We start from the raw sequence: 22,332 nt of genomic DNA, 5'->3' as shown, positions 1-22,332 counted from the left end.
TGTTTATGTAATATTGTCACCCACATATACAATCTGCATCAAAGAGTATATTTTTGAGAACCAATATTATATCGAAATGCACGCACAATTATTAGACTAACAACCAGTATTAATAAGAGTGGCCTTCTCTTTTTTAAAAAAGCAAAAGAACTATCTGGTGTTTTTACAATGTTAATCTTGTTACAATGATGCTTATAAATTTATTGATGATATGTAATATATATGTTTGTACTCTTTCCGATCGAGTTTGTCAATATTAATTCTCTTTCAATCTCCTTCATCTATTCCATCCCATGTATGCAGTAATTGAAATCAGACCCAAGTAATTTTTTGTGAAATGATTATAAACGTTTATATCCTACATAATACACAATTGACGTAGTTTTCTTTAAAAATAACATCATGTTTAACGTTATTGAAGTCATTAGAAATATTACATGAGTCATCTCTCAGCATTGTAAAAACAAGCATTGCACAAACGCATAATTTTATCGCGTTCGAATTCGTGCCCTTTCTTCTTCTACCTCGATTATATACGTAGAAAATGTCAGTTGTTCATAAATATTTATTTTTTATCTAACAGTCCGAAATAACATCGATTTTAATTCAATTCGGCAAAAATAGTTTGGATAAAATCGGAAATTCAAAGTTGACTTTGCGAAAAACATTCATTTAATTAATGTTGCAATGTGACTAATTGCATCATAGAAAAAGAAAGATTTACATAATACAGTGATAAAAAATCTGTAGATAAACGTGAAAAATATTTAATGGACGTCTCGCAAGTAGCGCGTGATAAAAAATCTGTAGATAGATAGATAAACGGAAAGAATATTTAATGGACGTCTCTTAAGTAACACGATTCAAATTGAATATGAGGAAACATTTGGTCATTTTTAATAGCACAAAATAAATTATCCATATAACTGTTGCTCTATACATTTGTGTGTAAAATATATACATATACGTAAATAATAATATATGCTTTTTTTAAATAGAAAATAGATAATTATTTTTTAACAACGTAATATTTGTTAAAGAAAAATTTATTACGTACAAATATTAATATATAAAGATATAATTGAAATCTAATACTTTATATATATACATATTTATGTATTAAATATTTGTTGAGAGTAATATAGTTTATATGTACAACTATACGTATATTACTCTGAATAAATATATGACATATAAATCTGTATGTATATATATAAGGAATTAAATCTCTCAACAACATCTTATAAATAATTTATTATTTATACACTAACATATACATGAGACTCACTTTGAAACAATACAGAATAAAAAATGAAGCAAGATTATTCTCAGACATTGACGCGTTTTTCCTATTCATCATTCGATTGTTTGGTAGCATGATTCAAACTCGGAAGCACCATATGATTGAAATGTCACACGAAAAGAAAATTAGAGTATTTCTTTAATGATCCATTAGTATCGTTCTTCTATCGATTGACGCACGTTAAGTCATTCGGCAAATGGTCAAGGTCGACTGTTGTTACTCGCGTATCATAACACCTCATATTGCGTGCGAGCGAAATGACGATGGTTAGTGAAAAAGGTCGCCGGCCACAGCCTCATTAAACGAATTCGTCGAAAATTGCCCATGGAGTTGAGTCACTTGTCTTTCGCATCGGTCCATAAGAAAAATGTTTACGAGAGAAATGTCGATTCTAGTGTTTCCTTCAGCGAGTCATCGCGTATAATCGCAAAGCTCGATGATAGAACCTTTCTTTATCGATGTTATCAATCATCGTACAGTCTCGGAAAACATCATCAGATAATATTAGATTGCGAATACAATTTATGATTTCACGGATCAAAGTGGCTACGATTTCTTCGTTCTCGAAGGCGTTCATTTTCAAATTTATTTTTGAAACTCGAAATTATTATTTTTAACGCATTATTATGTACATATATTTTATAGTAAAAACTTATCGCGAGAGAATGAAAATCACGCATCGTTCTAATCCGCGTGCACGTCTCCTCTCGCCGCGGCGGAATTTCGCGAAACGCGGAGATCTGTCACGTGCTCCGATCATCATCGGATCCTCGTCACGCGAGACGTCGAAGGATCGATCGCGAGGAGGAGCGGCACTGTCGCTCGTGCCACCGCCGACGTATAGGATTTTGAATTTCCTGCAAACACAGTGACTGAAATCTCAGCCGCTTCATTCATATACCTATCAGTCGGCTCACGACCGTCCAGCCGGGCAGTCAGAGGCGCCCGCGCGCTCTCGCCGCGTCTCGACAGTGATTTCGCGTCGGGTTCATCTCTCGAATCGACGATAATTCCTGACAGAAAAGTCCCGCTTTATTCGACGAGGTGTAAACCGCATGCACATACATGGTAAACCGGTACCACTGCCGTCTTTTCGTACAACGTAACGCGAAGTAAGTCGGTGTCTTGGAGATTTTCCGCGCATCTCTTCGGCTCCGATCGGTCGAGAATTTCGGAGACACGAGACTTCAAGTAAGATGTTTTTTTCAAGCGTTTATCTAAAAGTGTCCTTTCGATTTTTTTTTTTGAGAATTTCGCGAATGTAAAATTCCCAATATCGAATTCGATCGATTCTGTCAATCGCGATACTTTGATAGAATGATAGAATCACGATTCAGGAATAATTAACTTGATAAAATAAATAAATAAAGTATTTTTAAAGTGACAGAATCGCGACCGAGTGATAATCGCGCATTGTGACGAGCGTATTTGGTTTGCAAAACACCCTCGGTGTCAATATTTACCGGCTCGAAGGTTCACTTTGCGCATAAAAAAACCTATAAAAAACGATCGGTGTTTCTCACCGATCGAGGTGCAGTCTCTGATCACGTTGGACCGGCGCGATTTTTACATATCAGGCCGCGAGTTTGCACAGTGACTGGACGATATTCTCAGCCTTACTTTATCTCGCTCGCGATTTCCACGCTGCAAAGATCGTGCGCGGTTTTGACATGACGCCTTTTGTGCATCTTTTTCGAAAACGCGGTCTTCACGATTTAAATCGCCAGTCTACGAGATTTTATGCTCTTTGTAACGCGTTTAACGGTTCGCTAACAGCCACATAATATAGTGCTTATTTTACAAAATATGTAAATCAAATACGAGGTCATATTTCTTGAGTGTGGTTTTATCAATGCGATAAATTTGGAGTGAGTCGCAAAGTTAACGGAATCGATAGCTATCGAAGCAAAGATACAGGCGTTATTTCTGCAACTGATTCTCGAGGTGTTCTAACGTTCCGCGACAAGAGTTATATTTCGTACAATAAATCGGGATTTTATTTTCGCATTACGGAATAAAATAATCATTTTTTCATTTGTCAGAGATTTATCTCGATGAGAAGAATTTTTCTCTCAACACATTGAATTTAGTTTCAATTATTATCACCGCGTAATCGATTTTTGAATTTTATTCCGCTCACGAGAGATTTTGTTAACTATAACATTTGGGACTCCGAAAATCTTGAGGGTAGTGTGTTCTATAGGTCAATCATCGATGAATTGCCGCTGTTATAAGGGAAGAGAACGAGGAAGAAGAAGATCGGACGCCTTCAAGAATCAATCGTGGACAAAATACTAAATTTTAGTCTGGATTCATCTCCGATTCTTCTGCTCTTTCCATCCCTATCTTGTTCTTCTCATCATCATCTCTGACGGAAATTTTTTGCTGACGGAAATTTTTGTTAAAGACAACTTTTTGATTAAAAAATTTTATCACTTTCCGAAACGAAATAAGAAATCAAGATGATGTCACAAGAAGAAAACGAGGAGTACGGACTGGGGTATCAGAATACTTTGGTAAGTACCCCATTTGAATCTTATGCAATTATTACGAATTGATATCGATGCGAGATTATTGCAACCTAATCAATATATGATGATTGATCGTAAATAATTTTTATTTTTTAATTCTCGTATTTTACGAGCTTTCCTAAATAGTAAGAAGCTTGTATAAAGTGAAGAGAGATTTTTTTCTTAAATAAATTTCTGTAATAGAAAGAGCGTGATTTAATGCATATATTAAATAGCTTGATTGCTCTCTATGTTGATTCTAAAAAATTTATTTCAGTCTTCGACAAATTATTAGATACAAAGTAACATTTCATAAAAACATTCGTAAAAGATTATATATTTTGGTATTACCTGATAAAAAAATGTCAAAAAATTATTCTGAACATTTCACGTGCGGCTTTAAAAAATAAGAGAATTAAATAATCGATAGCTTTGAATACTGATAACATTTGAATAATGATACCATTTCGTATCTTTTTTTAAATTTATTTTGTCTTTTTTTCTCGTCTTTCAAACTTTCTCCGTTCTAATATACTAACGAGATGCGTAATAAAGATATGACTCTTTAATACCTTTTTTTAGACCTCTCGAAAATCGCGAGCGTGACGCTCCCACTTTTTAGTATGGCTATTAAAATTCGTTTCACTTAATCTTTATGACTATTATAATCTACGCAAACCACCAAAAAATATTGATAAGAAGTATCGGCAATCGAATCTCTCGAAGAAGGTGATTTGATTTCTTGTCGGGATTCATATCTAGCACATTTTCGTGTGTGAATCGAATAAAATCCTCGCTTCTTGGCGAGCTGCCTCTTTATTGTTTTCGAATTGACTTAATACATATATATTTAAAATATATGTATATGTCATTGTAATATTTGTATTAAAGAGATGAGAGGGAGGGGGGGGGAGAGAGAAAACAAAAATAACGCACAAATAACGACAAAGGTTAAAAACTTATATATTTGTTTAATTCTTGGCAACATGTTATTAGTCACAATAAATGTCATTACAAATTCTATCTGATGACTCAAAACCATTCTCAAAAGTTTTTTGCTTATGCAGATGCGATTTCTTACCTCAAATTACAAATAATATGTTCTAGGAAAATATATTTATAAGTATGTGTGCATCAAATTTATATGGTGATAATGTTAATTTTCACTTTTCTAGTGGAACATTGAATATGATATTATATGTGTGACTACGAAATAGTGCGAAAACATTTTTATGATTAAATCGATTAGATATATATTAGATATATAGCAGAACTCATGGCTTTTCTGATGCTCTTTTTCATTTATGTCACTTTTCTATTTTGTAACGAATCATTAAAGAATTTGCTAGATACAATGCTTGCCAAGTCTGCCCGGGATTTTCAGAATTTCCGCGTGCTTTCGAATGAGAATACAATGCATCATGACCTCGATTAAACTAACGTATCGCTATGCGAAGCACCCTGTGCAATCGCGTAATTCTACTTCTCATCTGACATACCGTCGTATGTCACGTGCAAAATTTTTTGCATACGTGTACGCTTTTCACAAATCTGCTATTTTAACCACGTGTGCACTTGCAAATGCTCATCCTTTTTCTGCCGATTTCCTCATATTTTGACAAATTTTTCGAGAAATTTTTGAAATGACAAAATGAAAAAAGTTTTACTGATAAATAATAATGATGATAAAGAAAATATTGTAAGAATACAATTTTTCAAAAAGGTATAAAATTATAGAACAAATTAGAAAATTTTAGTATATCTCATAGGTATATATTTAAAATGAATGTAAATATATTATGTTAAACCATGCTTTAAGGAAAAGTTAAATTGTTTTAATTATGTAAAAATTAAAAATTACCTATTAATATAAACTGTAGTTACATATATATTATATTGCGAACACACTTGTATCACAAAAAGCAATTTATTTTGTTACAAACTTATTAAGAAACAAATTTCTCTCGTATTAGACTCCCTTTTCGTAATGCATAACGATGCGTTTAAGAAAATATTTTAAATCTTGCGAGATTATCTTTCTATTTTATTTAATATAATGTGCATCTAGATTTTTTCTAGAAAAAAGTCATCAAAGTATCATAGAATTCACAAAATAATGTGTTTTGAAATTTTTAAAGACAAGAAATTAAATTTTGTAGAATATTAACAAATTGTTTTTGTAAAGCTTGCTCTTGCTATTTTTCTAAGTTTTGCTGATTCTCTTTATGATATGTATGATTCACTACAAATATTTCTCATCTATTCTTTGAACCACGTGATTTTGTCATATTATGCACGTGATCGCCACTTGAGCAATTAAAAGTTGTTATTTAATTAAAATTCGACATCTATAATTTACGGCTCACGTGAGTTCCGTGATAATCGTAATGTGTGTTTATAATTAAGCGTTGTAGGGAGGTATCGGTGATTAAAGTACGCTATAAATCCTTACATTGTTAGTTACTCTTCACATCAAAATATTTATTCCCATTCACATAATTTATCTATCTGTCAAATGATGTTAGCATAACTCGTGCAATACTTTCGATAACTTTCGATAATTTTTATGATTATTTCATAATTAATGTTATAACAACTTCAATTAAAAATGATAAACTATTATTTTTATTGTGTTATTTATATTAATAAAGAGTATTAACATATACAAATTTTTTGAAGAAAATAACTATTCTGTATTTCTTTTCTTAATAATTATTTATACGAAAATATAATTCAACTATTATTACTCTAATTAAATTTTATAACTTACTTTATATTAAAATATATTATTTTAAAACAAATGTTTTTTGCAATATTATAAATATATAAATTATTTATTTTAAGTTTTATAACTAAAAATGAATATTATATTATATTTTGTGAGATTTTATAATTTTTTGAAATATTTTCGGACCGATAATTGTAGAATTTTTATTTCGATTGTCACTCGTTGAATAATTCGTAACCATACTCATAAAAATTAAATATTTATGATGTAATTTCCCGCAAATATGCTACATGATACATGAATGATAAATCGATTCGATTTTAATGTGAAATATACATATATTATATGATCGATAGTTTCAAGTATTCTCACGGAAAGTACGAATTGTAATTGTGCTTTTTTTGTAGGATTTTCTGATTTCTTAAAATAATGATACCAATATATTGTACAAAAATAAAGCAAGAAAAAGATATTATAAAAACACATCTATAGAGATATACTCATAAATGCTTTATTAAATAAAATATTATAACAAAATGTTACAACAAAAATATAAAAGAAGTAATAATTGACTTATTCCCATATAATTATTGAATTATATATATATATATATATATATATATATACATATATATATATATATATATATTAATATACATATATATGAAGAGGGAATGTTTTAAGATAAGGATAAATAGATGATATTTATTTAATTTGTTTACGTGAATTGTATACATAAATTTTTTAACGATGTTAATCATTGATAAAAATGATCGATATTTTGAGATGGAACAATATGATGGAGTAATAATAAATGATTAACAAAAGTTAATAATTTTCGACGGTTTCAAAGTAAACATTCGCATAAATGTATTAAATTAAATTTAGTCAACCAACTCTCTTACATTATTAAGAAATTTATTTTCTTTATATTACATATTTTTGTTATAATTTTATAATAAAATATTTATAAGCTTAGATATGTATATGATGTTATATCATATTTTTTTCATATTTTTATATCTAGAATATACAATTTGATTAAAAAATTCCGAGATACTTTATAAGAAAACAATATTTTAATAACTAATTATAATAATTTTATAATTTAATTTATTAATTAATGATTAAATTTATTACATATATTTTTTAATATGCGATGTAATTACATAATATCAATGCGCAATTATTCAAATTTGCATTATCGATTGCACGTTAATTGTTCTAATCAGCTTCGATTAGATGTCTAATTAAAGCCACAGAAATGCAAACTTCTCCCTACTCCAATTTGCTAATATTATATAACATTGAGTTTATTTATTATCATTGATCAGTGATCACGCATTACTATTCCCGCATAACGCTTCGCGAACAAGGCAAATCTCAAGTTCGAGTGAAATAGTAAGTTAATTATCTCAGTGATTAGAGTTTCGCGATAACATGTCCTTGTTCGTACATTACCGATCGTCTACGAAAACCACAAGACTTGGAATCGTTTCTCGCGGCAATAATGGATTTGTTGAAAGAAGAGATCGCCATACTTTATCACATAGAAAGTTTTTGTGATATTAAAATAAAATGATATTAAAATAAAAATTTACGAAAAATTATCGTTATTGCACGTGTTATTATGTCGAAATTAACTCAGGGATTATGCTTTTAATTTCGTTCAAATATTTTATGCCAGAGAAGCTTAATTGCCGATTAATTTCGCGATAATGCATTGCATACAGTTTGGAGCATGCAAAATTGCATATTTTTCATAGTGAGTTCGTATATTTTCGTAATAATAATAAAGGAATCAGATTTTTATATAGCAATAAAATTATAATTATATTTATATTTATATTTATATTTAATGCTCTTAATCATTATTATTATTATTATTATTAACAAAGGATATATCTCAAAGGAGAAGAAAATTTTCTATATTATTATTTATGTTATTATTTTTAAGTTGAAAAAAAGTTGAAAAAAATAGGTTTTAAAAATCGTTTTCTTTTATATTTCTTAGAAATATGAACAAATTATTTATATATCTACGAAAAAGGAAAAATTGTGTAGTTTACAATTTTTTTCTTTTTCTCTTTCCAACTTTCAAATTGCGACATTTTGCAATTAAAGTTTGAAAGACTGTTGAATTGTTATGCTACAAAACAGCGATTTTGTGTAAGAAAGAGAAAAAAAGAGAATAAATATTAATCGTGTATTTGCAATGAAGAGGAGAAAGAAAAAAGAATTGGAGCGAAAGAAATACGCTCCTCTGCTCACTTTATTTATTATTTTTAATAAAAAAAGATTTTTGATATTGCACAGCAATGCAATATCAAAAACATTTGTTAAATTTTATGCAAAGCTATAAGTTTAATTTTGAAAACTACTATTCTACTTTAGTTCGTTTCAAACGCGGTAGCAGGAAAAAAAAGACGTATTTACACGTCAACATCGAATAATTATCGAACACTGTAATTTATGTGTAAAGTATCTACTACTTCGCTAGATTTTCTCAGAAACAAAATGTAAAACTTAATATTAATACATTAAACATTGACAGCAGAAACACAGACTTAACTAAATTTGAAGAGAAAAAAATACGCGTAATAATAGTAGCGAGCAAGATATTCTGCAATAAGGAGAATTGAGAAACACCGGAAACCTCTTGTCAGAGACATAATCATCTTTCTTATCGCGGGAATTATCGTACAGAATTAAAATTTTTTTTATTCATTGAACTGATGTGTCGTTCCATCCTACAACTAACTTCTGTCACAATTGAAAGTCCTTTGACTTATCTTTTGCTTTCCCCTACTCTCATTTATTTTCTTTTTTTTTCAAAACACTATCGATCGAATATATAAATAAATCTATCTCATGACTTTATCACTCTCTCGCCTGTTTTTTTTTCCAAAACACTGTGCCACCTTACACATACTTTGTTTTTATTCTAAGAAAGGGGAAAAGAAGTAAGAGTAACAACATCTCGATTAATTTACATTTGTAAAAATCAAAAGGCAAGCATTTTACTGTGAGACTTTCATGAAACGACGTAATCTGTCAAACGATCGATCTAGAAGAATTTCACTGTTTAATATATGTGTACGAAATATAACAATTATCCCTAATATTATTTAATATAGCATATCATACGCAGTATCTCAAGGTTTCCTTGTTTATAGGAATTTATGTGTATGTGTGTGTATGCGTATGTATGCGAGAATTCGTGCGTTTGCAAATGGATAAATGAAAAAAATGACAACATGAATCGATTCTTGTTTGCGTGACTTGTCATTGAACTTATTTCCTTCTTATATCAAATACCGAGTAAATTATCAATCTGTGCATCATCAGATTGCATGCATATGATGCGATCGATGTAGGCGGATCGTATTAATTTCGTGTGCATCTCACGAATAATACGTATGTCTCTTTACGTAACCAAACGTCGTTTCTTTTTTGTTCGCTGAATATGTAATTTATATTTTATTCACGATTTTTATTTGATTCATGAGTTGCAATTTAATCTTTTTTTTTTTATTTAAAGTCGTGAATATGTACACAATCATGCAGAACAAATATCGAAAATTCGACTGTGATTGTGATGTTTTAGCAATCAATTCGCAGCGTTCAAACGTCAAAACATACATGTGTTTGCCATATGAATCTAGCATGTTATTCTAAATAGTGTTATATTAACGATCATTAATTATTATCATCACAATTAGCGAAAGAAGCAGCATGAAATATCCTTTTTTCTTATCTATTAATATGGGTACTGTGTTTTTTTGAAATATTTACAGACTATTCGTAAATTTAACTTCTGTGCGAAAAATGCATAATAATACATTATATACATAATTTAGTTAAATAATAATTTAGTTAAATAATAATAAATGTTTCCTTGGGTCTTATCAAATCTTAGGATTATTTATTTTAAATTCTTTACATAAATACATAAATATAAAAAAGTCTTTATGAAATCATAAATGTAGAGAGGACACTTATTTCAATTAATTTTTCTAAAAACTGTCAACAACTCTGATTTCGATAGTATTCAAAGTTCCCGCCAAAAAACGTAACAGTTTCTTCAATATTTCGTGATGTCAGTTCGGTCGACAATGTGACGAACGAACGCAGCATGTAAGGTATGCTTGCAAATTTTTCATCTATCAAATCAAGTATACAGTATCATAAGTTTCTTTTTGTAAGAGAAAACATTGGAAATATTTGATATGTGAAATCGAATTAAATCTGTGCACGAAGGTGAATGAGTAAAAGTGAAGATCATATCATCATCGATTTCTTTGGACACTCGAGTCTGCAATCGCTGATACGTAATATTTCAACCAGTTACAGCGCCAACCACGTGATTTCCCTGATACGAGTAGGCGCTTAATTCAAACAAGATAGAGGAACTTACATTGAATCGATTTGATATGGAAAAAGAAAGAGATAGATAAGAAATTTTTCTCTTACTGCATAAGTGCAAAGTAGAAAAAAAATAGAGCTTGTTTTATCTTGCTCTTAATTTGGAAAATAAATGTAACGTGAGATCTCGAAAAAAAATTTGAAAACGAAATACGCTAATCGCGAATTTGACTTCGAGGCGCATCGCGAATGATAAGCGATGATAAAATAAAGCAATTGTAACGTATTGAACCAACGTATTGAACCAAATACGAGAAACAACGTTTTTGTGCAATCTAATACAGCGAGATAGTAGTCGTGTTCGATAAGGGGAACTAAACGATAGAGTGAGAGTACAAGTTGATTGGTCAATTGCGATCACAAGGAGTCAATATGTCGGTTTTCGTTCATAGAGCGATGCTCAGTCGCTTCTACAAGCTTGCAACAACGAGCGTGTCATCGCACGCGTGCATTGTTACGATCGTTAATAGAATGATGTCTGGATGCCAGAGTGAGAAAGTCGTCCCTAAGGATGAAGTCATTAGATTTATCCAGGATTGCATGTACAAAGCCGGAACCACGCTGGAAGACGCGTACACCGTTGGTCATCATTTGATGATAGCAGACTATAGAGGTCATTTTAGCCATGGGATGAATCGGATGCAGATGTACGTGAAAGATATTGAGAATAGAATCACCGATCCTACCGCCCGACCGCAGATTATCACCGATTTCCAGGTTCGAATAAATCTCTCGAGTTAATGATGGTGGAATTTGAGTATCGCGAAAAGAAATGTTTGACTTATGAATTTAAATTCTTAAGTTCTGTACATATTTGACTTATTACACGAGACATTTACGTTTATTTCGAGATTCTTTAATTAACGACATGTCGACTCGCATACTTTGTACTTTTACTCATCATGTGTGTAAAGATATTATTCGTTATCAATTGATTGCAAAACAAATTTATCAATGACATAAATTTCTTTTGAGCACTGGAGCATAATTAAGAGAGATTTATATAAGTGGTACTATAAAAAATTGTGTTTATTCCACGGTAATTATGGCGCGTGCTCGTTCTACGACTGGCCTTTCGTATCTTAACAACCGATGACCTGATAAGATACGCGTTCTCCTGATTAATAAGATTTGCTTTTTTCGTTAGTAAATGTGTTCGTCGCTATCTCGTAAACTTTACATATGTTTTCTTTATCGCATTTTCGATCAGTTATAAATATTAAGCGGCTGCAATTACATATAATATTACATACAATATTACTATCTGCGCTTTTTATTTTCGTGCTCTCTATGCACTTGATTCAGTAAAATCACTCGTTATATTTGTTGAAACAAAGTTACGAATATTTATCCAAAATTAATGTCAACTAGTTTATCGCTTTTTGCTTTTTAAAGTAAAATATTTTTAAATTTTATTACAAAAATTGCCGATTTTTTTCTCGAAAACATGCGCGCGATAATTTGTCGAATAGATATGCTAACACTTTGATGATCAATAATAAACACTCCAGTATTAATTAGCGTGACTCTAATTACATTTTGAAATGGTACTTCTCATTCGTAAAAATTACAGATATTGTCGAAAATATGCGCGCTCGCGTGTATGGTGATAATTACTTTATTTATACGTGATCCGTGTCATTCAGCTCGTCTATAATGCAATAATTGCATCTCGATTTCATTCGAAGAGAAATGAGGAAGAATTTTATTTTCAACGAAATCTCTCGTGAAAATTTTATTTTCAAGGAAATCTATTTTTAAAATAAAAGAGAAAGCGAAACTAGATCGCGACGCCAAGTTCCATCAGATCCTAGGACTTACAGATTTTATATCTGGAAACTTTCTATACATCGCGACTTTCAGGCAATAGCTCTCGTAGATGGAAAAAACGCGCTGGGCCAAGTGGTCGGTAAATATTGTATGGAGCTCGCCATAGAAAAGGCCAAGAAATTCGGCATCGGCATGGTGACAACACGCGGCTCCAATCACTTTGGTATTTGCGGCTACTACACCATGATGGCGATGGAGCAAGGCCTGATCGGCTTCAATTGCACCAACACAAGTCCATTGATGGCTCCGACGCGCAGCGTGAAAGCCGGTCTAGGGACGAATCCATTGTCCTTGGGTATGGCTACGGGCGATGGCGACGAATTCGTTCTTGATATGGCGACCACGGCCGTCGCCGTGGGTAAAATCGAGCTAGCCATTCGGAAGGGCGAAGATATCCCCGAAGGCTGGGCGCTCGATTCTGATGGAAACGTGACCCGCGATGCCGAAGAGGCTTTCGAAGCTTCTCTACTGATGCCTCTCGGCGGCTCAGAAAGGAATTCCGGATACAAGGGTTATGGTTTAGCCCTGATGGTCGAAATACTCTGTGGTATTCTCAGCGGGAGTCAATTCGGACCGAATATTCGTCCTTGGAAGACCGGCAACGATCAGATCGCTGATGTCGGACATTGTTTTATGGCCATTAATCCGGAAGCTTTCGCGAGCGGCTCAAAGGAAAGATTGTCGACTTTGCTTAAACAGCTGAGAAACTTACCCGTTGCCGGCGAGGAACCCGTCCTGATCGCCGGCGATCCTGAAAGATTGCATATGAAGCAGGTCGATAGAGAGGGTGGTATCACGTATCATCCAAATCAGCTCAAGGCCTCGGAAGAATTCGCTAAACATATGAGTGTACGGCCGATGAAACTCGTTCCTAAATCTGTTTAATTTTATAAATAGAAATATTAAAAATTAATTAATTTCATTTTGTTTCTTATATTTTCTTATTGTTTAAATTTTTCTTATATGAATATGAAAGGTAATCGGAAGTTAATAAATGCCGATTTGTATCCAGTTAATAATCATTAATCGTCGTTAATACTGAATACAAAGATTTTTACGATATATTTTTTGATACCGTTTTATTTGTATGCTATTTTATTTCTAAAATTGTATTCTCGTTATATACAAATAATTTTATTTATACGCTTTACGATATAATAGCGCTTCTTTAAATATTTGAAAACATAACGAAATTGTTGATGTAAGATTTATGGAAAGTTGATTTCAATTCTTATTTCAACTCCTATTTCAATCAGTGAGTTGTACAAATAATGTTTATTGGAAGACAAATCAGTTCGCGTGTGTAATTCAATGATTTGATGGGAAACACAATGTTCACTACGATGACATAATCAATGTTGCGGTTTGATCGCTGGTCGATGATGATGACGACCTTGGACTTGCTTGCTCGTTCTCTATTACAGTTGTTACGTCTTTGCGAGTGGGTGTTACCGATAATATAAGACAGATTATTGGAAGCAAATAAGTCATAAAATATCGTTCTTTTATGTGTTATAAATTGATTACACTTTTTAACATCATATACAAATATTTTGAAAAATTGCGTTTTACAAGTGAACATATAAAAAAAATTAATTGTATTGTATTAATATATATATATATATATATATATATATATATATATATATAATATATTATGTTTGTTTTATTATACTTTTAATATATAAATAAAAATATAATAAATCAAAAATCACCAACATGAGCAGAAAAATTAATTTATTTTACGCAAGGCTCGTCTTGTATAAAAATAAAGTTACTTTATAATAATTGTTTTATAATAATTTTCTATTGCAAAAGTTTTGATAAGATTTTATCTAATCTGAAACATTATTTTTGATACAATAACTTTATGTGAATTGTAACTTTATACTTATGGCATATTTTGATGTGATACATTTTGTGTGCATACAATATTTTATAATGATATAGGATAATGTATAAATATTATACGCTGTATTTTTTCTCTTTATTAATACATACATTTAACCCGTATGCATTCTTACATATACACAATCAATTTCAAAATTGATAAATAATTTATAAGTAAATCACAATCTTTTATTTCGTTCATATATTTTATTATATTTCGTTCATTTTTACAGGGACAGTACATAGGGTTATCAAATAAAATAGTCGCGCAGACACGGCGTCTGACTTGAGTTCACGTTATCAATCCTTGTCGAGAGAGAACAAGTTCAAGAAATTAAAAACGCTGATGTTTGTTATTAAATTCTCAAGAATCACAAACAGAGCAGAAAAATTAATTTATTTTACGCAAGGCTCGTCTTGTATAAAAATAAAGGTTACTTTATAATAGTTAATAATTTTCTATTGCAAAAGTTTTGATAAGATTTTATCTAATCTGAAACATCTGGGATTTTATAGAATCATTTTTTTAAAAGTTCATTGGTAGATTTTATATTTCATTCCATTAAACGATTAAATATATTATGTTGTACACCGCATTCAAGATATGAATAGAAATCACATCATTGTATTTTTTTCATTCAATGTGTCGATCGAAATTTAGAAATTTACGTTTGTTCTTTGCAGTTTTTATAATAAAACTAAATGAATTAGTTTATCGGCTATAATTATACTTTTTCTAAAAAATAATGTTTCTTAAAATTCACAAGTACAACTTAAAATCTTGCCTTTTTATATGTTTATTTATATAAAATTCTCTTTGTTAATATTAAATGCATCACAATGATTGCATTATAATTATATATATTTTGATTATTTTTAAATAATGATTAAATAATTGCAAAGATTTCTGTGTAACAATATTGCAAATCACATGATGCACGTGAGGTGCAATTAGAGTTCCTCGTGACGAAGGTTGGTTACAATTATCACCATTGACTTTTTTTTGCAAAGAAGAATCTACATAAGCGACTGTAAAGAAAAGAATCGTTTTTCTTAAGAAAGACAATTTTACGGAAGGTCAATCTTCGAGGTAGAACATAAGCGCTAATTGTTGACAAGTGTGAGTCTGTTGCTTTTACAAATTTTATTCATTTAACATATTATCGATTAAATTACGCGAGACAATTTTTGTTTTCTTCTCAAAAAAATATATGCATTAATTTTCAAAATATGTATATATGTTATATAATATTTGCGTATATTTATTTTATAATAATTTAACATTATTTACGAGCATAATACCTATTTACTACCAATTCGCATATTTTTCTGTCCGATGAAGTCAACAGATATACAGGGAGTTCAAAAGTTATCGGCACATAATATATATACGCACTTTATTTGTCGCCACATTATCGAGTAAGCAGAAACGACACGATGTTTCTATCGTGCTTTCGTATGCGATAATGTGGCTGGCCGCATGATTGAAGAATCGAGAACAATGAAAAACTTAAATGAAAAATATGTTATTGCATGAAATCATTATCATAATTAACGAAGAAGTCAAAGATCGAATACATATATCGCAGCGCGAGCTAGATTCCAAATTTGCATAACTTATCCTCTGATTAAACTCCGAAACGATGGACGTATTAAATTGCCTGCTAATGGAGAATAATGTGTGACTTATTAAAGCGTCATCAGTTAATGACATCACAGCGGACGTTAATGAAACTTATCTCTTTAATCCAATCTCTACTTGAATGCTCGATAATGGAGTTATGTCCGCACATCCTAAACTTAATTTCTCGTTAAATTATTACAAATTTATTTGGCTATACTAAAATTATTAAAATTTAGATTTTTTGTATAATTATATAAAATTATATATAAGAGAACAATCTAATTTTAAATATTATTAATCAGATTTAAATCAATTATTGCAGAGAGAAATAATTTAATTTCTATATTATCTTTTTCAAGAATTAAATTTTTCTAAAGTAATCGATTATATGTTTAAGGACATAACAATTTATAAATTAATGTAAAAAATTTAAGGACATGACAATTTATAAACCACATGTAAAAAATGTATCTTGAAGGTGGAATATATTATAATAAGGACCATAGAGACCATGCGAGATTCAATTTTTCGTCGCGGCTAAACAGGAAGGAAGATCCAATGATTGGACGAACGATCCTGTCCAAAATGTAGTCGTCTGCAGTGTTGACGTATTGCGAGCAAGATAATTCATTGCCGTGCTCCATGTGACTCACATTAACTAATTCACTACGATCTAACATCCAGGGGGTCATGGAACCCATGGAACATCCGTGGCCTTCTGGGACTTGCATTCCCATGACAACATAATGTATACATATATCGCAATTTATATTTAACAAGGCAATTATATAGATTGTTTAAAAAAGTTTATATACATTGATATAATTTTAGGTATTTTTTAAATATTTCTATTTTTTTATTTGGTTTTTGTTAAAAATATATTTTTTTGATAAATTTAGAGTAAAGATTTTTTATATTGTATGTGAGAATATAATTATAGAAATATTATTAAAATCTCTTGCAATTTTTTTATGAATTATAGTATTCGATGCATTCGAAGTCTGGTATTTTGCAACTGCAACTGTATGAAAATGTTATTAAATTACAGTATATACAGTGATATATGAACGTCACATGTGTGGAGAAGAGATTCTTAGTATAATTTACGTAAATGACAAAAATACGTATGTTACATGAAGCTTAAAAAAATAAAGCGTAAGAAAATATATCACTTATTATACATTAATACTCATTTGCGAGAATGCAAAACGCACATTACTCATTCGGAAATTATAGAGAGGTCAATTTGTTCTAGGAAGGAATTTATCTCAGTTGCAGGTTCACACTGAATATGAGTCAACTTTTGACGGATCTTTATCGCGATTAATTGTCGCGATTGTCGGGGCTTCGTTGCTTGATATTCATTGTCAACAATTGCGATTGGCGAAAACGTCGTCTTTTTTATCGCTTGATATTCTTCTCAATTTCTTCGCGCATGTCTCACAACGATGTCGGGTTTTATTGCGGTTGATACAGTTTCGCGAAAATTTTTGCATTATATAAACAATTTTATTAACATGATGGAATCATATGGCTGTGTGAAAAATGAAGCAGAATAGGAGTTTTCGCGTAATTAGGAAAGATTGAACTATCTTGTGACGTCTTCTGACTTAATGACGTATAAAAGTGCCTAATTACTACATAAACCGGTCGTCGCTAAAAACGTGCAATATATATGTGTGACTCTACTTTGTACTCGTCTAGTCTTTATGTTTTTCACTTTCAGAATACTTGCCGCTCGTTGAACCAAAAGTTTCAAATAGACTAATTGTTATTTTAAAATGTGCATATAGTATTTAATAATATTAATTAATTATCGCGAATAAAATCGGCTTCTTTTTTACTATCGATCTCATAGGCACTCGTGATTTAATTTTTTTTATTTTCAGCTTTGATATCTATATTTGAATGTTTAGGGACAAGTGCGATATATAATACATTTTGTGAGTGTTATTAAGCCATAATGAAAGAGTATGTGTGTGTGTGTGTGTACTGTATCGGAAGTTAAATCATTGTGCAGCGTTAATTTGCTGGCGCAAATTTGCACGCTTGGCGGAGCTTTTGAGCGCAGCATGTAGATACGCATGATTATCTCTTTATATCGCGATGTCCGATGTAGAAACAGATCAAACAAACGATTTATACGGTATGGTCAACAATTAGAGATCTTTCTGCTTACGTGCATGCCGCTGAATATGCTCTTGTTTAATTATGCGTATGCCGCTTTCGAAAATTACTCGACACTTAGCCGTCGTTCGAAGAGGTACGTAAGGAGATTTCTTCTTTAACATCGTGCGAGTATATTATTTTAGATACAGTAAAAGTTTTTCGTTTAATCATGAAACAATTTTTTACGCTGCTTTCCAAAAGTTGATTGTAAATCGTATTAATTTTCTAGTGATTTTATTGAGGTGCTATAAAATGTGAAAACTGACAAAATATCTAAATATATTATATAACATCTCATACATACATCAGGAAGTAAAAATTTATTATTTAAAAATAATACTTCGGAATCAGAAAAGTCATCGATCGGAGTTGACAGCCGGGACTGGTTAAGACGACTATCCATCAAATTACGTGGTAATTTTGATCAATGATAACTCATGACTTTGAAGGCAGCTTCCTACGAACCCTTGTCGAGGGAAGTAGCCAATTGCCGTGCACGGCTTTCGTACAGTCGCTACTAGAAATGCCACCAATAAGATTTTCTCGACCGAGGCGATACTTCAATAAAATCAATTATGTCATTGAGTTTTTTGCAACAACGTATGTGCGTGGCAGTAATTTTTTTTTAATTTTTTATTATCTGCAAAAGTAAACTTTCTCATTTTTGTAATTAAATGTATAATTGCGCGCGAATGAACTATAACTGTTTATAATTAATTATAATTAATTATAATTAATTATAAAAAGTCGGATTATTATAATCGGTAAGTTTCCTTAAAGTACAATTTTTTAAATGGTTGTATAAAATATGCAGCAAAAGCAAATATAAAATAAGATTCAAACGCGTTTCTTTATAGATGGAATAATAATTAATACACTTGAATCAAATTGAATCAAAATATTGTGTTTAATAAAGGGTGGCGAATTCTTTTAACATTGCGACGTACGCGAGATATCCGTTGACAATGGGTAATTTGGCTGGATGGAGGGTAAGGGGAAAAATCGCGCGTGTGCATGTGCGATGTCGACGGCTGTCAGTGAGGCCTAATGAGTTCATAAATTGGACCAAGCTATAGGACCTTCTATCTGAGAATTGCACTGTTGGCTCTCTTGTCTCGTCAGTGTGACTCACTTGCTTCATGCGTGAGTTTTCTCTCGCAATTCTTCAATTTTTAAGATTTCCTTTTCATTTGCCGCGCTTTCTACGCGTATCCGGTGTGTTTTCAACACCCAGTTTCTCTAATCTGATAAGATTAGAGAAAGATGGATAGAAGCTTTTAGCTGGATTTGTGCTGCGATTTTCAGAAGAAAAAGAGCAACGGAGTTCTATAAGTTCATTGCGTCACAAAGAGATTGGATCAACAAGAAGCAAGATTAGACATGGTGAAGCGACACAATCGACTGTCACTAAATTTTTTTTTCTCAGAAAATATAGGACTGTCTATTTAACATGCAAAGAAGTGGAAGGTCATAAAGCGTTAATGCATTGCGAAAAAATATCGACCAGCTACACGAATACAAGTGCATAATCCGTGAAATCGACGCGATCAAGCGAAGAGCGCAAAAATGGCGAACCAAATCGCGAAGAAGGAACTTCTAGACGAGACTCTACATCATCATCCAGAAGGTAGCGAAGAGGAAGTGGATAAAGAATGGGAAGAATTTACAAGATTAATGGCGAAATTGAAGGGAAACCGCCGAAATCGACTTCGCAGGTATATTCATATCGCAGACTGTTTCTTCTTAATTTCAGCATCAGGGAAAGATATCTATAAATTTCGAGATAAAGCAATTAAATACGTCTGCACATAAATAAAAAAAATATTTTACTTTTTACGGAAAATTGCTCAATATTATAACTAAAGTATTATATTATGCAAAAAAAGTATAAAAAATTAATGAAATTTAGAAGCAAATAAGTAACTTTATAAGGAAAATTTTGAATATCATATTAAAGTTATTACAAAAAATGAAAAATAAAGTTAAATATCATGACACGATATATATGACATAAAGAGAAAGATTCATCGAAAATCTGGAATATTTTTTAGACCGTCGCAAGCGTTCTACCCATGTCCTCCGCCAAATGCGGACGAGGAACAGCAAGAGTTCGATCCTTTCGACTATATTAATACGATTGTAAGCGACTTTTTAACAATGATTTGTCAATGCTCTTCTGTCTTTGGAATGAACTGTAAACCGCATTCTTTCGAACTTCTGCTTACATGAGCATGCGACTTGAAAAAATATTTCTTACTATTATTAGCCGCACTCTGAATGCTTTATTGTTGGTCTTTACAATGTTATGAAGTCACATGTTTTGTCTCGGTGATAAATTTTATGAAACTATTTTTAAAATTTATAATAAAATTTTGACGATATTTTTTGATCATATGCAATTTTGAGTTATTGCAACTTCTAATAATGTTAAGAAGTGTAGAAACAGTTTATAATTAAACTGTAGCTGTTATTGTGCTAGACGAATCCTAGACAAAAGGCTGCCTGCCAAGAGTCAATGTGCACGTATGTATCTTTAAATATTTATTATAACAGTTATGTGAAATATATCCCATAATTTTGTATATATATTATTACATACACGATGACACGATGATAACATCAAAAGTTTATATCCACATGGGATATTGTTGTCATTTATATTGCTTGCTTTTATGATGCATTTTATAATCTATATTTCCATTATTATTATTTAATTAAACTTTACGAGTTTTGATGTAAATATTGCGATTTTAACTAGCGATTTGTCCGAGATTTTTCATGGTCCATAAACCTGTAACACGGGACTTAGCGACGGCGACCTTTGAACAATTGCCAAGTAGGCGAGACTACATTTTAAATAAACGTTTCGCGAAATGTAATCATTGTCGGATACAATAGCAATTAAAGAAACACGCATATTTTTTATTTTATACTATTGACATATTTCTATGTATTGACATGTGCATTTTAAAGATTCAATCTTATACTTAACATTTGCAATATTTACGATCTTTCTCGTTGACATAGAGAAACACTCGATATAAGTTACAAAAAAAAACATAATTTGCTTATGATAGTTGACAGAAATGTACGTGATAGACCTTGACTCATCGCGTGTCACACGAAAACATATCGGCCTTGCTACGATGACCGGCCGCATGTCGAAATCTTTAAACAAATTTAGAAACGCCGGCCAACGCGAATAAATTCGCGCGAAATTAATATGGGAAATATTTCATTTCGAATTTGATACAAAAATATGAAAAATCTATAAAAAATGTCACATGACAATTGATTAAAAATAAATCTGCGATATTGAAAGATAGGCAAGGACATGTTGCAAAAGTATAATTTTCATACAACCGTTCATTTTTCTGCGTAAAATACGTAAATCACTTAAGCAAAATGTGTTTTGTGTTTGACAGCTTCTAATAAATATTCCTCACGTAATTCGTGTACTTTTTCGCGTCGTGCGATTTACTTCGGGCAGGTGTAAAATAGATGGGACGTTCGCGATTTATTGGCAATTCGCCACAATATTAAGAGTCCGCTGTAATCCGTCAAGTGTTATTACGAGCGATAGACGCGTCTTTTCGATGTCTCGTTGCAAATTGAAAATTGCGACGCTCGAACCGACTGCTATTTTGCTAAAACAATGCATTTTACAATCCTGACTGCGAGTCCGACTGTGAACCCGACTAGTGCTTAACTACTTTCGGTAACAATTCACATTAGTCATCATAATTAACCAGTTGATCAGCTGCCAACTGATTGCGAATGATTTTCACGCCGTCGCAATTCGTGTAAAAGAGGAATTTGTACTTCTCAAAATATATGTTTATTGTAAAGCCTT

General features: G+C 31.4%; 2 protein-coding genes across 5 annotated transcripts in view; both read left to right on the top strand.

Annotated features, from left to right (window-relative positions):
- The first annotated feature begins 2,199 nt into the window (after positions 1-2,199).
- Positions 2,200-22,332, top strand: part of LOC105256217 (chloride channel protein 2) — a 31,028-nt gene continuing 10,895 nt past the window's right edge. Inside the window, exons 1-2 of one of the 4 annotated variants that reach the window (XM_011265958.3) lie at positions 2,200-2,494; positions 3,507-3,819. In XM_011265958.3, the coding sequence (XP_011264260.1) occupies positions 3,766-3,819 (54 nt within the window). In that variant the 5' untranslated portion in view covers positions 2,200-2,494; positions 3,507-3,765. Of the gene's footprint in view, positions 2,495-3,494; positions 3,820-19,353; positions 20,195-20,530; positions 20,619-22,332 lie in introns of those variants that run through there. The other 3 variants (XM_011265959.3, XM_011265955.3, XM_011265957.3) reach the window with 3 other exon arrangements.
- Positions 10,642-13,882, top strand: LOC105256219 (uncharacterized oxidoreductase YjmC). Its single transcript, XM_011265961.3, has 2 exons — positions 10,642-11,683; positions 12,830-13,882. Exons 1-2 carry the CDS (start codon positions 11,339-11,341, stop codon positions 13,679-13,681), a joined length of 1,197 nt encoding a protein of 398 aa, XP_011264263.1. The 5' UTR covers positions 10,642-11,338; the 3' UTR covers positions 13,682-13,882.

Source organism: Camponotus floridanus, unplaced genomic scaffold (assembly GCF_003227725.1).
Source record: "Camponotus floridanus strain SB8 unplaced genomic scaffold, Cflo_v7.5 scaffold74, whole genome shotgun sequence".
Taxonomy (NCBI): Eukaryota; Metazoa; Arthropoda; class Insecta; order Hymenoptera; family Formicidae; genus Camponotus; species Camponotus floridanus.
This window is presented reverse-complemented; position numbering and strand designations above follow the sequence as displayed.

Excerpts from the sequence above, each read along its gene's own strand:
- LOC105256219 (XM_011265961.3), top strand. The coding sequence starts at position 11,339 with ATGTCGGTTTTCGTTCATAGAGCGATGCTCAGTCGCTTCTACAAGCTT. Across the intron at positions 11,684-12,829 it reads AGATTATCACCGATTTCCAG|GCAATAGCTCTCGTAGATGG; the intron begins GTTCGAATAAAT and ends CGCGACTTTCAG.